General features: G+C 41.5%; 1 protein-coding gene across 2 annotated transcripts in view; it reads left to right on the top strand.

Moving 5' to 3' along the window:
• Positions 1 to 1,679: 1,679 nt before the first annotated feature.
• The window catches only part of LOC129732036 (innexin inx7), a 75,637-nt gene continuing 60,863 nt past the window's right edge, over positions 1,680 to 16,453 (top strand). Inside the window, exons 1-3 of one of the 2 annotated variants that reach the window (XM_055692495.1) lie at positions 1,680 to 1,921; positions 2,011 to 2,065; positions 2,138 to 2,285. In XM_055692495.1, the coding sequence (XP_055548470.1) occupies positions 1,782 to 1,921; positions 2,011 to 2,065; positions 2,138 to 2,285 (343 nt within the window). In that variant the 5' untranslated portion in view covers positions 1,680 to 1,781. Of the gene's footprint in view, positions 1,922 to 2,010; positions 2,286 to 16,453 lie in introns of both variants that reach the window. The other variant, XM_055692494.1, reaches the window with a different exon arrangement.

Below are 16,453 nucleotides of genomic sequence, written 5' to 3'. Positions count from 1 at the left end.
TTTATATCGAATTGTACCTTATATCGAATCATGAAACATTTTCAACAATAGGGCTTCAAATACTTCATTTTGTTGTCATCTGTCTACGTATAGTTTATTTTGGAAATAGAATCCAACTACAAGTGTTAATCAACTTGTTTTAAGTACGATTTGAAACCCAGAGTTTTTTTCGGTTTTTTAGGAGACCTTTACTGCCGCGCATAGCAAGTCAGTCCCATTTGCATTTGCAGTAAAATTGAGTTATTACGCGTAAATGGTAGCTAACAATGCATAGTTTCGTAACAATGGATGAGGTCAACAACTTTGTTCTGAAAAACTGCTGGAAAACATCCAAACATTTTTTCCCATCTCGTAAGAAGCAATGTTATAAAATCATATAAAAACGCGTTTTTCTCGGCTTGCTGAAAATGCAGGTGGGACTGACATGCTCTGTGCGGCAGTTTAGCCGCGTGTGATAGTTTATTTCCAAAAAGTATGTCATCTAGAAAACAAGAAAAAATCAAGCCGTTACGTTATTATCACTAATTTTTTTCAACATTTATTTACATTCATACAGACTTTTTATTGAAACTGCTTTTTTTCTTGTTCTCGTTATTTATTTATTGGTCCGATGTATAAGAACCATGAATATCTGCTTACGGGTTGACAATTTTTTAAATAATTTCCTCGTCGTTCAGGATTTCGGAATCTGCATTTTCTTCATTGCATTTAAAAATGACCGTTTGAACTTACTTTTCTTTACACATAAGGGTGGCCTAAAGTTGCACTTTGCACACTGGCTTAAAACGTGAAAAGTGTGATCGTCAACCTTTTGAGTGTGAAAATGCTATTTAAAGCTATAGTGTATTCGACAAAGTTTTTGTATATCTCAAGGGGAAACTTTTGATACAAATAGATTTTTGATTAATCTGTCTAAAACTGCAATGAAACTATTTTTTAATTACTTATGAAATAAAAGTTAAGTCCTTAGCAAAGTTGTAGGTAATATTATGCAGAAAAATTTTGCTGAAGATACTTTGATTCTATCACTTGAATATTGACCACATACAGGTAATTTTATACACACATTCCTAAAATGTTTGAAAATCAAAAAATACCAATCAACTTTTTTGGGTGTGATTTCAGAAGCCTACTATATTCTGAACATTTTTACATATTTGAGAAATACATCATTCTGCCTTAAGCATATTTCCAACTTTTTCCTAGGTTTTATGATGTTTTTGATAAAAAAATGCACATTTTTTAAACATTTCTAGCAATTCGAGTTCTTATAGAATTTTGTCTTTTAAAATTTCAAACAAATCAGCTCCTCCATTCCCATCCATGTTAAACCACGCTATATCATGTTTTTTTCAGCAACATTAAATTTTTCGGACGGGTTTTCAAACTTCCGCTAAGTGTGGAGTATTTTACGGACACTCTCCAAATGATCAATAGTAACCAGAGACGTTAACAAGATAACCAACATATTGTTTATAGAAGTTTCCATACCAATTTCGGAGTAATTTGTAACATAATAAAAATATGTACCTTATATCGAGGTAAAATGTACCTTATGTCGAGTGACGCTATATCGAAGGTACTTTATAACGAGGGTACCTTATATCGAAGTTCGTCTGTATTATACTTTCTCTGTCGATCTTCCATTAGTCACAGCAAAATTTGATAAGCATTTGATAACAAAGATAAGAATTTGAAGTGTACGTTTGAAACTGAATAGCTACGGGGTATTCGATTTCAAACTGGAGTATTTTAGTTGAGGGTGTCGTCTTTTCTTCAAAATGTTAAATACATTTTCAGTCCTTAAACCTCATTTAAAATTTAAAAACAGCTTTGTTTCTATAGATAATTTGGCGTTTAAATTTCATTACCGAGCTACTTTCGCAATATTGCTTGTATGCACATTGCTGGTTACTTCAAGGTAAATACAATAATCTGCACATTTGTTACATCTGCATGCTATTTCAGAACTCTCGATTAAATCTTAATACACTAATATATCATTTTTAGGCAGTATGTTGGAGAACATATTAGATGCATTACTGGTAGTTCAATTCCCGAGCATGTGATTAACACATTTTGTTTTTTCACTACCACATTTACTGTAATAAAACATTTCAATGAAACCTTGCTACAGGACTCATCAGTTCCGCATCCTGGTGTTGGACACATGATAAACGAAGATCCTGTAAAATACCACGCCTACTACCAATGGGTTCCATTTGTTTTGTTTCTACAAGCATTAATGTTCTACTTTCCCCATTATATCTGGAAGACAATGGAAGGTAAGATATACATTAAAGGGGCGTCGTTATACACGGAGAAAAAAATAATAAAATCAACCAATATTCATGTTAAGTCAAACAAATTCTTAGTTTGAAATAGCGACAAACAAACATTTGGTTAACATCACAATAGCGGTTGTTTGAAATCAATTAATTGGTTGTTTTATCAAAAACTAGCAAGTGCAGATTGTTTCAACAAAATATTTGGTAGATCCAAACAAACAAATAAAAACTTAAGTTTTGACCAAAACGTTATTTTGGAAATAATCAAGTTTGTTGTTTAGAATGGGCAATTTTTTGTTTATTATTTCAAACAAAGTTTTGCTTATTTTTATTTCTCATTATTTTTTTCATTTGACAATGAAAAGTGCAATTCTAACTTAAATAATTACTGCAACGGCTTGCATGAATTATTTTGCTCAGACAACCGCACTGTTGTACAGCTTTTAAAGAACAAGTATTTATTTCCTGCAACATTCGGAAGAAATAGCAGGCAAATTCTAATAAAAAATAAACTAAAATAACAATAGCTTACTTCGAACAGACGCGAAAAATTACTTGAGATTGTCTCCATAAGTTCAAACCATGAATAATTTTCTTACGATCGGCTAGAGGCGGAGAACACACAAGATCTTCTATTTCCATTCTTCGTATTTATATGCTTTTCGATAATTGTGAGAAGTTTTAGTAAGTTTCTGTAGAAACAATGGTTATACAAACACTTACCCACGAACTTCTGAATTATTTGTTGACGCTTTGAATGACTGTAGGCATAGGCGCCAAATTTGGGCAGGGGAGGCAAGGCACTTTTCGCTCCCCTGATATTTTCCCTGAGAAGCAACGTATCAATTTGCCCCCCCCCCCCCCCCCCCCCTCAATAATTCTAGAAAGCCATTCGTCTCTTTTTTCGTTTTCTTGATAGTTTTATTTGTCATTTTCAAACATCACAACCCTCACGCCATTTTGCAAAATTGTGGTCTGTGATAGTTACTTTCAAAACTGCCATTCCAATTACTTAACGTCAAGACGTAGCGCACGCCAAAATTTTTAGGCAACATATTTCTAGCATAAGATACATCAGAATTTTCGAAGTCCTCTTGCTAATGTCGACAACCGGTTTTATCGTCAAGGAAGAAAACGCTCCAAAGGATTCAGAATAAAATTCTGAAAATGATTTTGAAGCGTCCTCCTTGGTTTGGTACACTCGAATTACATAGACTTACTGGTGTTGAACCATTAGAAGCTATGTCAAATAAAATTATTAACAATTTTCGACAAAAATCGTTGCAATCCTCAAGTGCTACGATAAGCTCTCTTTATAGCCAATAAGTTAGCAATTAAGTTAGTTGTAAGTTTACTTCCCCTTTTCTGACAAGTAGGTTTAAATCTCTACGAATGATAAGTCCTAATTGCGAAAGCAAACAAATCCTAACAATTAAAATTACAAATTTCTAACAGTGTTGAGAAGTCACCATTTGTGATTGGACACACATACTCATTATTTACTAATATATATCATAAATACTTAAGCTACTAACAAATCCCCCCTTTGAAAAAAGGAACCGGTTTTATCGCTGGGGCAATTCCGAGTAATTAAACCTGTGGTTAAACGGCACGCACTTGAGCTACACGATGGCCTATAAAAGCACTATACCGATCGAATTTCTTTTATTTATTTTCGAAACGAAAAGTTGGCATCGTTTTTGTTCACCAAATCTATTGTGAGTTAACCAAATGTTTGTTTTTCGCTATTTCAAAATAAGAATTGGTTTGAGTAATATGAAATTTGGTTGTTTTTATTATTTATTTTCTCCGCGAGGTTGCAAACAGTATAAAGAATAAAGACAAACAGCAATGACGGTTTATTCCAATCTGAAACAAAAGGCTGCTTGCAACAGGTTTAAAAAGTAGTTTAAAAAAAGTCCAAGTAGTAAAGTCCAAGACACGATCACATGACGTTGGACTACGGTATTTTTATATCTCATTAAAACAAATAGTAGACGGAATGGTAACTCTAGTATTTTCTGCAATTTAATCTAACAGTGCATTTCTAAATGCTGAGACGTTAAAGTGTTATAAATAATAATATATACTAAGAGAATAGATCTTTTATATTAGCGCTGTCGGTTCAGAAAAACCATTATTGTTCGTAGCTGCACTACCAACACAATCATTTAATTTAGCGAGAATTTTCCTATTTTTGGAAAAAGCAAACTCAACGAAACTAAATTCTAAGATTGGAAATTGTTTGGCATTAAACCGATTAAACTTATGCTAGATTAGCTCCAGCCCAGCATATAAGTTCATGTATTTTAGGAAATTACGTTTATTTCAACAACTTAAAAAAGCAAGAACTCAATCAAACGCTTTTAGCGTAGTTGTTATCAAGGTTTTGGCGAGTGACAGGAAAATATATTACCTATTAAAATTATGATTTAGAGCATTTCTAAATGTTTTGTTATTTTTCACGATAGAAACAAGTTTGTTTTTTTCTCTTTGTGCGAGAAACAACAATTAAACCGCGCACCGAGAAAGAAAAACGAAAATAAAATGTATGCTCATTGAGAAAACTTAACATATTATTTATGGTAATCTTTTTACCGATAATTTATGGTACATAAAAGAACCTGTTTTGATATAAATAAAATTTCTAACAAATAAGTGTTGATCATTCATCGGCAGTAATTTTTCCTCGATGAATAAAGACTGGCTGGAGAAATTTAAATCGCTGCTGTAAAGTCGAATTTACAACCGTGTTCGTTTAGGTGTTTTAATATTTTCAATGAAGTGTTAATGAATAAACGAAAAAATACTAAATCTTCGATAGACATCCGCTATAGCGCACGTGCTATAGCATACGATATTGTCACTGCAGTACTACTCTGCAATTCGCTGGTGAGTCCAGCGACGTGAAGATTTCTAGCGATGTCATTTTGTATGATTATTTCTCGCACAGTACAATGCAGTTTTAATATTCTTTGATTAAATTGACATAGTTTTGCGACTAGAAAACAATCAAAACTATTAGAAAATATTACAGTCGCATATTTCGGGACATTTTATGTTGAATCAAAGACTACATTATATTCAAATACTACGAAATTCGCTGGAAAATCCTTGTCAGACAAGAGATTCGTCGCTTCCGATTTTTCTCTGCATGCACAATACATACGAAAGAATCATAAACATTCAATTCGATGACAAGCGCTTTTATAAGTGAGCAATATTCGCCACCACCCGCTTTCCTCTGCTCCAGAAAACAGGCATGGGGAAATCACAGCACTCCAAAGCGCGGGTAGCCCATCTGCTAGCAAGCACACCACGCAGAGCAATTCGTATACCCTTCGTCGCGAGCTCAAGACAAAACACTGGAGAACCATTCGTTAACATGCGAGCCGAGGGTTTTAAACTTCGATACATGATAAAACAAAACCGTTTTTTATTGTACGGGTTAAAAACATTCATTTGTTATTAAAAAATTACCAAAAATTTGTTAGAATTGTTTCTTTAGAGAAAAAAAAACTTATGAATTAAGCAATCAACGGTCAACTCCTTCAGTATATCGTACTCGCAACTTAACAATGCTAAGTTTGACAGCCTTTCATTTTTCATAGTCGTGCGCAACCTATTTTCAATCAAATAAATTTCTTTTTGGTTGCATGTAGCAGCCGAAATATGTATCTGCGGACGGTATTCGATTTTTTGTAGTAGAATTAAATGGAAACATAACCTATTCTCAATATTTATTTTCAATCAGTTTCATCTTCGAAAAAGACCTTTCCCCAGTTGCGTTCGAGGTCATTAGACTCAAATAAATCTGCAACGCAATTTCAGCGTGCCAGCCAGAGATGCCAGATGTTTTTGAAAAATGTCTGCAACTGCTCGAGAAACCGGAAAAATGTGCTCGAAATCTAAAAAAAAATCTATCCATGATCCGAGAAAATTTCGCTCGCGCAGGCAAAAGTCTGTAAAAATCTGCACACGTTTTAAGAAAATCTGCGCAAATATAAGGAGACTATGACAAAAATCTGCAGAAACCGTGGAGAAACTGCAAATATCTGCAAATCAATAAAAATCTGCGCATGAACTCCAAAAATCTGCGTTTTGCAGACGAACCTGCACATTTGGTATCCTTGGTGCCAGCTGTGGGATATGAGTCGGGTTAAAATAAATTATCTTCAAAATTAGTGTCTCTCCATGTGGCGTGTAGAATGTGTGAGCACTAACTTGCTATTTACATAGTTCGAGTTCGTGTAATGCTATCGCAAAGTCGACAAAGAGAGCGGCCGTATTATTCAACACGAGCGTTTAACGAGGTGCCCCTAAAGAACGTCCTCATCGGGAAAACAAGAGCTCTTACAAAAGTAAAGGAAAGAGAGATAGAATGGTGTTTTTTTTTTTTTAAAGGTGGCGGGGAAATCTGCAAACAGACACCTGAGAAGAGAACTCAGGGTGTGGGGATGAGACTAGGGGAGAGATGCTGGGGTAGTTACACTCGCCCAGACACCTACTGATCCCTGTCCCGACCCACTAAAACCCCTCCAGTCTCCAGCCCTGGTCTTCCCGGAACGACGGTTAAGTATTACGTCGGGGAGTGGCTTTTGTGCGTGATGCACCCTCTTTACTCTTATAACCTCCTAGCTAACTACCTGGAGACTGGTAATTAGCTACCACTGGCGTGTTGGTGGTTGACCCGCCACACACGTTGCAGCTCCAGAACAATCTGAGAGGCGGCCGCACAGACCGCGTTCCAGATGTCCGGGTCGTCGCACATCCTCCGGACTAGATTGTCCGGAGTAGTGCCAGGCCCGCTCACAGCCATCATGTAGCTCCTCGCTCTTGCGAAACGGGGGCATACGAAGAAGACATGCTCAGCAGTCTCCTACTCCTCCACGCACTCGGGACACATGGGGGACACCGCGTGTCCGAACCTGTGCAGATATTGCCTGAAACAACCATGGCCTGACAGGATTTGAGTCAGGTGGAAGTTCACTTCACCATGTCGTCTCCCGACCCAGCCGGATATCTCCGGTATGAGTCGGTGCGTCCATCTGCCCTTTGTGGAGTTGGACCATTCCCGCTGCCAGCGGAGCATCGAGAATGACCTTCTGGTACCTCGTATGCCCCTTGTGTCACGTTGGTCGAAACACTCTCTGTCCTCCTTGATGGCGATGCTGATAGGCATCATGCCGGACAAGACACAGATTGCATCGTATGACACCGTACGATACGCACTCGCAACTCTCAGGCACATGAGCCTGTAGGTACTTTCCAGTTTACCACGGTAACTGTTAGTACCTAGCGCTCTGGACCACACTGGCCCACCATACCTAAGTATGGACGAAACCACGCTGGCAAGAAGTCTTCGCTTGCTGCCATAAACCGCTGAGCTATTGGACATCATACGAGATAGTGCTGCAATAGCCGATGAGGCCCTCTTACAGGCATAGTCGACGTGACTCCCGAGCGTGAGCTTGTCGTCCACCATAACCCCCAAGAGCTTCAGGGATCGCTTCGAGGTGATGGTGCAGTCTCCGACTCTGACCACCGCCTGTTGCTCCGATTTACGGTTGTTCACAACCGTGACCTCCGTCTTATGATGCGCGAGCTCCAGTTTCCTGGAGCGCATCCAGTCCTCGACCTTGCGTATACAGTGCGCGGCCGTCAACTCGACCTCCTCGATAGACTCGCCGTAAACCTCCAGCGTTATGTCGTCTGCAAAGCCGACGATCACAACCCCTACAGGGAACTTGAGTTTCAACACTCCGTCATACATGACATTCCACAACACCGGGCCCAGGATAGAACCTTGCGGAACTCCTGCGGTAATTGGGACGCACTTCTGACCCTCCTCCGTGTCGTAAACAAGTACTCGATTCTGGAAATAATTTTCCAGAATCTTGTACAGCGACACCGGTACATGGATGCTCCTGAGCGCGAGCGCTATGGAGTCCCAACTGGCACTATTGAACGCATTCTTCACGTCGAGCGTGACGATTGCGCAGTAGCGTATTCCCCTTCTCTTGCGCTGGATTGCTACCTCCGCCGTCTTGATGACGGAAGAGATTGCGTCCAGCGTGGACCTGCCCTTCCGGAAGCCGAACTGGTTACTTGCCAGACCGTGTACACCCTCCGTGTACCTCACCAGTCTGTTGAGGATGATCCTCTCAAGCACCTTGCCCGCGGTGTCCAGCAGGCAGATAGGCCTATATGCCGATGGGTCCCCTGGCGGTTTCCCAGCCTTCGGCAATAAGACCAGTCTCTGCCGCTTCCACCTGTCCGGAAAGAGACAGTCATCCAGGCACCTCTGCATGACTGCCCTGAACAGCCCGGGGGCCGTTTTTATCGCCAGCCTGATCGCCAGGTTAGGGATACCATCCGGTCCCGGTGCCTTGCTCACCTTTAGGGATTTAGCGATCACGATGAGTTCCTCATTCGTAACCCTAGCCTCCTCCCCTGCCTCGACACGGCTGTCGTCGCTCACGGATTGGATGCTCGGCAGGTTGGCCGACCATCTCTGGTCTATGTCTGAGATACTGGAACGTCGGACGTGAGACTCGACTGCCGGAGGCCAAGGACTTGGCTCGTGGCGTGGAAAGAGTCCCTCGATGATACGCTCCAGCATCGCTGGTGATCGCTCTGCAGGCGCCAGCGCGCCTTTAGTCTTGGCCATTACGATCCTGTAGGCGTCACCCCACGGATTTGTATTGGCACTCGCACATAGCCTATCGAAGCAGGCCCTCTTGCTGGCCTTTATCGCACTCTTTAGCATCGATCTTGCCGAACTGAATGCTGCGCGGCGCTCTGTCCTCTCTTCTTCGTTTCGCGCACGCTGCATCCTCCGTCTTGCACGGAGGCACGCACTGCGAAGGTCGGCTATCGCGTCCGTCCACCAGTAAACCGGTGGCTTTCCATTCCTAGGTTGGCGAGTCCTAGGCATGGTGGCGTCGCACGCCCGCGATAGCATAGCAACTAGTTGGTCAGCAGTCGGGCGGATCCAACTGCCCCCCTCGCGCTCCCTTCTCATTGCCTCTTCGAATACCTCGGCATCAAAGTGCGATGTCTTCCACCCGCGAACGGTCGGAGTGTTGGCTCTACCCGTCGCTTGCCGCCTCTCGTTGTTGTCTACACTATAACAGACCGCCTGGTGGTCGCTATTAGTGTAGCCATCGTCTACCCTCCAGTTCTTGATCAGTCCTGGGCTGGAGAACGTCACGTCGATGATCGACTCCGCACCATTTCTGCTAAATGTACTTTTGTTCCCAACGTTGGCCAGATCTAGGTTGAGCTTTGCAAAAGCCCCCAACAGGATCTGGCCCCTCTGGTTCGTGAAGCGACTTCCCCACTCAACAGCCCAAGCGTTGAAGTCGCCCGCCACCACCAACGGCGTTAGGCCCGTTAGCTCCATGGATAGGAGGTCGACCATCTGGGTGAACCTTTCGGTAGACCAACGTGGCGGAGCATAGCAACTGCAGTAGAACACTCCGTTTACCTTGGCAACTACGTACCCTTCTTCTGAGGTTGAGACAACCTCCTGAACCGGGAACTTGCTCGTCGTACATATGGCCGCCAAACTGGATCTATCCGCAACCAAGTTACCGTTTCCGGGAGGGATGCGGTAGGGATCCGATATGACGGCGATGTTCGACAACGACTCAGTGGCTGCTTGGTGTAGCAGCTGCTGAGCCGCGAAGCAATGGTTCAGGTTCAGTTGCGTCACCCTTACGCCCGTGGTTTCGCAGCCGGCTTACCGGCTGGGCACCTGGGGCCTCCCATAAAGTGTTTGGCGTCCCGTTTCCCGGAACATACCATGCACTTGGGAGGCTCCACACAGTCCTTTGCTTTATGGCCTGCACCTCCACATCGCCTGCACAGCTGGCTCCTTTCGGGCCCCTTGCAGGTCCAGGACTTATGTCCGCCCTCAAAGCACCGGAAGCAAATGTCTGGTTGCTGTAGTATGCCCAGAGGACATACAGACCAGCCGACCTTCAACTTGCCCTCTTTCAGGGCCAGGTTAGCGTCCGCCGACGGTAGTCGGAAGGTAGCTATCTGGGTCCCCGCCGGACCTTTGCGGAGGCGGATTGACTCCTTAGCCACCTCCACCCCGCACTTCGCTTTTAGGGCTTGTGCAATGTCGCACCCCTCAGTGATTTCGTCCAGGTTTTTAAGCTGGAGAGTCACTTCTGAGGTGAGTGCCCGCACTTGCACCTCCTTCCCTAGGACCTTTTCAGCTACCGTTTTGTAGGTAGCCCCCTTGTTCTTGGCGTCCTTCCGGAGCTCGAGTATCATCTCGCCAGTGCGAGATCGGCGGATACTCCGCACATCCGCCCCCAGATCCTTGAGCTGGGTTTCCCCCCTCATCTTTTTCAAGACTTCTGAGTACTTCGACCCATCCGTCTTGAGTATGAGGGCATCACCCCTACTCCGCGCCTTTTTGACCTTTTTTGGTCCTCTGGCCGCTCCGCCATCATGTCGCGTCGCACCTTCCCGACGCTTCCTACCCTCTACGGTAGTCCAAGGGTTGCCCGTAGCCTCCACCTGTGCCTTTTCCGCGGTGGACCTTGAACCGGTTGGCGTGTGTTCCCGTGGGAGTAGCACGACCAATCGTTTCTTGGTGTTCCCGGGGGCCGTTTCCCCCGGGGACTGCCTCGTTCGCTTAGCGACCTGCCCCGTGGAGCAGACCGACGCGAACGAGGGGGCGTCTGTCTGCACCTCTTTAGATGCAGTCGCCCTCCCGGTCCTGGCCGCTTTCTCGGCCGCCTTCACCCGAGCTACGAGTTCTTCGTGCTCCTTTCTGGCTTCATCAATGGTGCTCCGAAGCAGGAGGAGGCTCTGCTTCAGGTCGCCAGCGATGTTTCGCCTGTTCGCCAAGAACTCGATTATGGCATCGAGTTGTTCAGACAGCGCCGCCACTCTTGGCCGCGTGTCCATACACCTTTCGACGGCCTTGACTAGCAAGGGACCGTCTACCGAGATGTCTGGTGTGGACACCGACGGATTCGCCGTTTTTCCACCTCCAGACTTCGCCGCATCCGTCTCCGCCTTCTTCTGCGGAGACCGCTGGATGCCACCTCGTGCGAAGGGATTTGGTAACCCCTCCGCACCCGTCTCTTTTGTTTTTGAGTTGAACATTTTTGTTTATTGGGTCCCCCTACCAGCCGCTATCCTTATCCATAATGGAGTAGTCGCCTAAATGGTCCCAAGGTAGTCTATGCCGGAGCAGTGAGGCCATGGCTAGGGGCGGCTGCCATAGCGCCTTATGGGCAACTATGACACCCCCGACCGGCGCAAGTCAGGAAAAGACATCTGATCCTACTCCTGCCGGGTTCCCACCCGGCAATGGACTCGGAACGTACTGGAAGGCCTGCCAGGTTTTACGGGACGGAGACCCCTGCACCGGTTGTAATCTCGCCGTTTCAAGCCGTTATCACACGACATTACTAAGGGAGCTCGGCGCAGGTGCCAGCCCAAAATCATGGTACGAAAATCAACGAAATAAAAAAACTAACTTGTTTTTATATGCATACATAATTGTAAACATTCTTTGGCAAACTTGTAGTTCAACTGATTCTAAGTAACTTTGTAAAATAACTTTTTTGTAGACATTAAATTTGGTTTACAAAAAGAGTCTTTCGATCTATTTTTTCAATTCAAATTTAAAAACAAAGTTTTATTCGGTAACTTTAATCAAAAATACGCCAATTTTGACGAAAAAACATTGTCTATATATTGCACAGATGAAGAGTTTTCACAATTTCTATTTTAAAAATAGGCCCTTCTAAAATATTGGTGTCCCCGTTTAGGGCAAACATAAATAATATTTTTTGGTATCATTTGAAAAAAAGTTGATCTACAACTGTGCCGATGAATGTATACATTTATTTCTGCAAATAAAAAAAAATAGTTTTTTTTATTTAGTCGATTTTAGGACCACCCTAATTTTCATTTGCACATATAAAATAGATTAAATATAAGAAACAAGTTCTTAGAAAAATAATTTACTCTAAAACCACAAAATCGCATCGAAAAACTCATGTCCACCTACATTGCCTTACTGTACCACCACATACATAAGACATACGAAACACTCAGGAAGAAATCTTCCAAAAAAGTTGGTACAAAATGAACTACTCGAAAGTACCAACCTCTGTAAAGAAAACCTCTGTTTGAGTAGTTTATGGAGGTTGTGTACCTGCGCAGCCCTGCATTTGTCTCGTTCCCACTCGAAAAATGCAGCATTGATTTTGTAAACAACTTTTCGACAGTTTCTTAAGGGATTTTGTTATGGGCTCGAGTAGAGCCGCGATGAAGAAAATTCATTCCGTTAATTTTCGTCGAGCAGTTCATACTGGTGTTGGTACCGGGTGATGTGGGACAAAGAGTACCAAAAAAATCGCCAGTGTTACGTATGTCTAAGTATGTGGTACCACCACATACATAAGACATACGTAACACTCAGGAAGAAATCTTCCAAAAAAGTTGGTACAAAATGAACTACTCGAAAGTACCAACCCCTGTGAAAAAAACCTCTGTTTGAGTTGTTTTTGAAGGCAGTGTACCTGCGCAGCCCTGCATTTGTCTCGTGCCTACTCGAAAAATGCTGCATTGATTTTGTAAATAACTTTTTGACAGTTCCTTATGGGATTTTCTTTGGGGCTCGATAAGGCCGAGAAAAAGATTAATTCATTTGGTTCATTATTTATCGAGCAGTTTGACAGGGCGAGGTACGGAGTACTATGGGGCAACGTGTACCAGAAAAAAACGCCAGTGTTACGTATGTCTAATGTATGTGGTCCTACAGTAAAGAACTACACACATGGGCGCCGACTTTGAGGGGCAAAAGTGCCTTTCCCTTCCAAAGTCGGCGCCTATGGTTACACATCATTGGGTAAAGAACATTAAAGGAACAAAATGGTATATAATAATCATATTTTTGATTACACAAACTATAATAATATCGATTTTTATTCCATTTCAAACTTCTTCCCAAGGTGCGGAAAGGAGCTTTCCAGCATTTTTTTTATTTTTTCTAATGAATTATTTAACAGAAAAAAAATTAACAAGCAAACAATATTGAGGAGAGCTTAACATGAAAATTGATCCTGCGTGCTGACCTTACAGAGCTACGTTTTCAATAGCCGTATTACTGAGAAGCTTCTCTCCGCCTTTTGAAAAGATGTTTGAAACAGATATATATTACGGTAATCTGTAGCGTCAAACCTCTTCCGGTTTGTCGTTTACACGTTCACATTTCGAAATCTCAGACCATGTGAAAAATTGCTCATAATTTAAAGTGACCGGAAGTCCCTCGTTTCGCGGAACAGTTCCGTGTTTGAACAAATTGTCCCGCACGCTTTTGAAATTTCCCGCGGTTTCAACAAAATAAAACTAACGGATGTTACAGTTTTTTTCGTAGCAGTCTACTCATAATTGTGTCTCTTTACGTCTATAACCGCCAAAAAAATGTGTGTATCGTAAGGCAACCAGCGGTATTCGGCAGCTTCGAATGTTTTTATTATACAGTCAGGTTTTTTACGCGGTTGCTTTCTTCAAAAACTCAAAAATGGTATATGATATCGAACATACATAAGACATACGTAACACTGGCGAAATGGAACACCAACATTACAATGTTACCACATACATAAGACATACGTAACACTCAGGAAGAAATCTTCCAAAAAAGTTGGTACAAAATGAATTACTCGAAAGTACCAACCCCTGTAAAAAAAAACCTCTGTTTGAGTTGTTTTTGAAGGCAGTGTACCTGCGCAGCCCTGCATTTGTCTCGTTCCTACTCGAAAAATGCTGCATTGATTTTGTAAATAACTTTTTGACAGTTCCTTATGGGATTTTCTTTGGGGCTCGATAAGGCCGAGAAAAAGATAAATTCATTTGGTTCATTATTTATCGAGCAGTTTGGCAGGGCGAGGTACGGAGTACTATGGGGCAACATGTACCAGAAAAAAACGCCAGTGTTACGTATGTCTTATGTATGTGATGTTACTATTAATTTAGATAAATGTTACGTTACATTTTAATAACCTTGAAATATGCATAAATAATAACAATCGCAACGTAACAATTACATTACCAAAAGGATATTTCGTTATATTACAAGTAAAGCATTTTTGTTACATTGCAGTTTCGTTAAATACTGTTACATAACAATGTTACCATTTTTTTAGTAACAGTTATGTTGCAATTAGATAACTTTGTAACGTAACAATGTTACTTCTGTGTTACAGAACAGCAACATTGTGTTACATTCAATGTTAACCGGGTACCGTTAATCGAGATGCTCTCGGAGGAAAAACTAAAAAAAAGTGTCTATGTTTGGTGCTAGGTTGTTGGTGGGAACGGCCCTTACAGTCATAATACCAGAAGGAATTCGTTCATTGTACGATGGAAGCAATGTTGAAATTAAATACGTGGGCACCTCCCAAACACCGGACAATAAACACAGCGCTGATGAGCATTTATCCACAATTGTGCTGGGCTTTGTCTCCATGATTGTTGTCGATCAGATGTCATCGCGGCGCAGGATGATGCGTATATTAATAGACACAATCTGGTGAACCACAGTTCCGCACAACTGTTGACAGAATTGTAGCTTTTTTACGCGAAGCAATGCGGAAGATACGGAAATAAAATAAAATATTAATAATTAGGTAACTTGGTGGTGGGTTAAACGATTTTTCTTATGTTGTTTTCAAACTTTAATTTCCGAAATTCTTATTGTTTTTATTTTTTGCGTAGCAACGTCAAATTAACGAAACTGAGTAACAGTGACTCAGTTTGGCTAATTCATGCTGTATTTCAAATGAGTAGGTAGTACTCAGTTTTTGACATTTATCCATGCTACTCAAAAATGAGTAACTACATGGTTACTCTGTTGAGGGTAGGTCCACTTTTAACGAAATTGAGTCAAAATTTACTCAATTTAGAGTAAAAACGGCCGAGCGTGTGGGTACTTTTTCAACCATTTCGCCAAAAAGTGAGCCAACCCATTTAGTGGGTAAACTCGATTTACAAAGAGTCTATATGTATATAGAGTCGCGCAAAAAGAAAATCTATCGTTTCGGCAGCACAGTTTTTGTTCCGTTCGTTGCCAAGAACTATACAATTTTGTTTTGCACCATGCATAAGCGAATATCATTTTTTGAAATTCTTCACAAGGTACACGGTTTTGAAAGATTACACAGGTGATACTCTGTTAAATTTAACTGAACCAGTGAGCAGGTTTAATGTTGGAATATAATGTGTGGTTAAAACTTCGGAAAAACACATTCTTTATCACGCTTAATTACAACACTTTTCATCCACTCCTAACATTATCAACTTGTTTATTTACATTGCTCGATTGGTACCCTCGTTTGACACTGATTTGGTTCTTTCGGTTTCATCACAGACAGACGTCCAAGCAAGAACAACATTGATCAAAATTTCCGTGTAAATTTTCAAAGTAAGTTGCGCTATAAATCACTTGTACACTAGCGCTGCCTGGTGACCTTATCGCTACAATACATTTTTTTTTCGCTGGTGCACGAGGCTGACGGTACTGGTAGCGCTATCTGGTTACGGATTGCTACTCTGAACAGAGTTTTTATGATATTACTCATTTATGGGTAGAGTCACAATGTGTCAGAAATTGAGTAGGAATCACCCTCTTCTTAGAAAACCGCTTTGAAATGAAACTGAGTAAAAGCTACTCAGTTTGCTCGTTTTGACCTTTGATCCCTTTGATGAATGAAATAGCCAGAGGATTGTTGCATACAATTATAACCAAATCACAAGTTTTTTTTCCAAATCTTTGTATTTTGCATATACATTATGTAATAAAAAAAAAAAACAAACTTCATTAAATCATTAGTGTATCTTCTGCCTTAGCAGCTTCATCAAAAACCGCAGCAATACGGTTCACTGTTATCCGGGAACTGTGACTTGAGGTTTTAAATAACACATGCCAAAAAATCCATAACCATTTTCATATCTGGAGGAATTCTAATACACAAATAAAAAACACTTTTTTCAAACAACAATACAACACGTTTTTCCAAACAACAACTTATTTTTAGCGAAACGTTTTTAAATGTTTTCAATACCACTCAAAAAAAAAAGAGTAAAACAGAAAATTATGACAATCTGAGTAACTGTTACTCAGTTCG

Source organism: Wyeomyia smithii, chromosome 3, assembly GCF_029784165.1.
Source record: "Wyeomyia smithii strain HCP4-BCI-WySm-NY-G18 chromosome 3, ASM2978416v1, whole genome shotgun sequence".
NCBI lineage: Eukaryota > Metazoa > Arthropoda > Insecta > Diptera > Culicidae > Wyeomyia > Wyeomyia smithii.
Note: the sequence above shows the minus strand (reverse complement) of the source record. Positions and strands in the feature narration are given on the sequence as shown.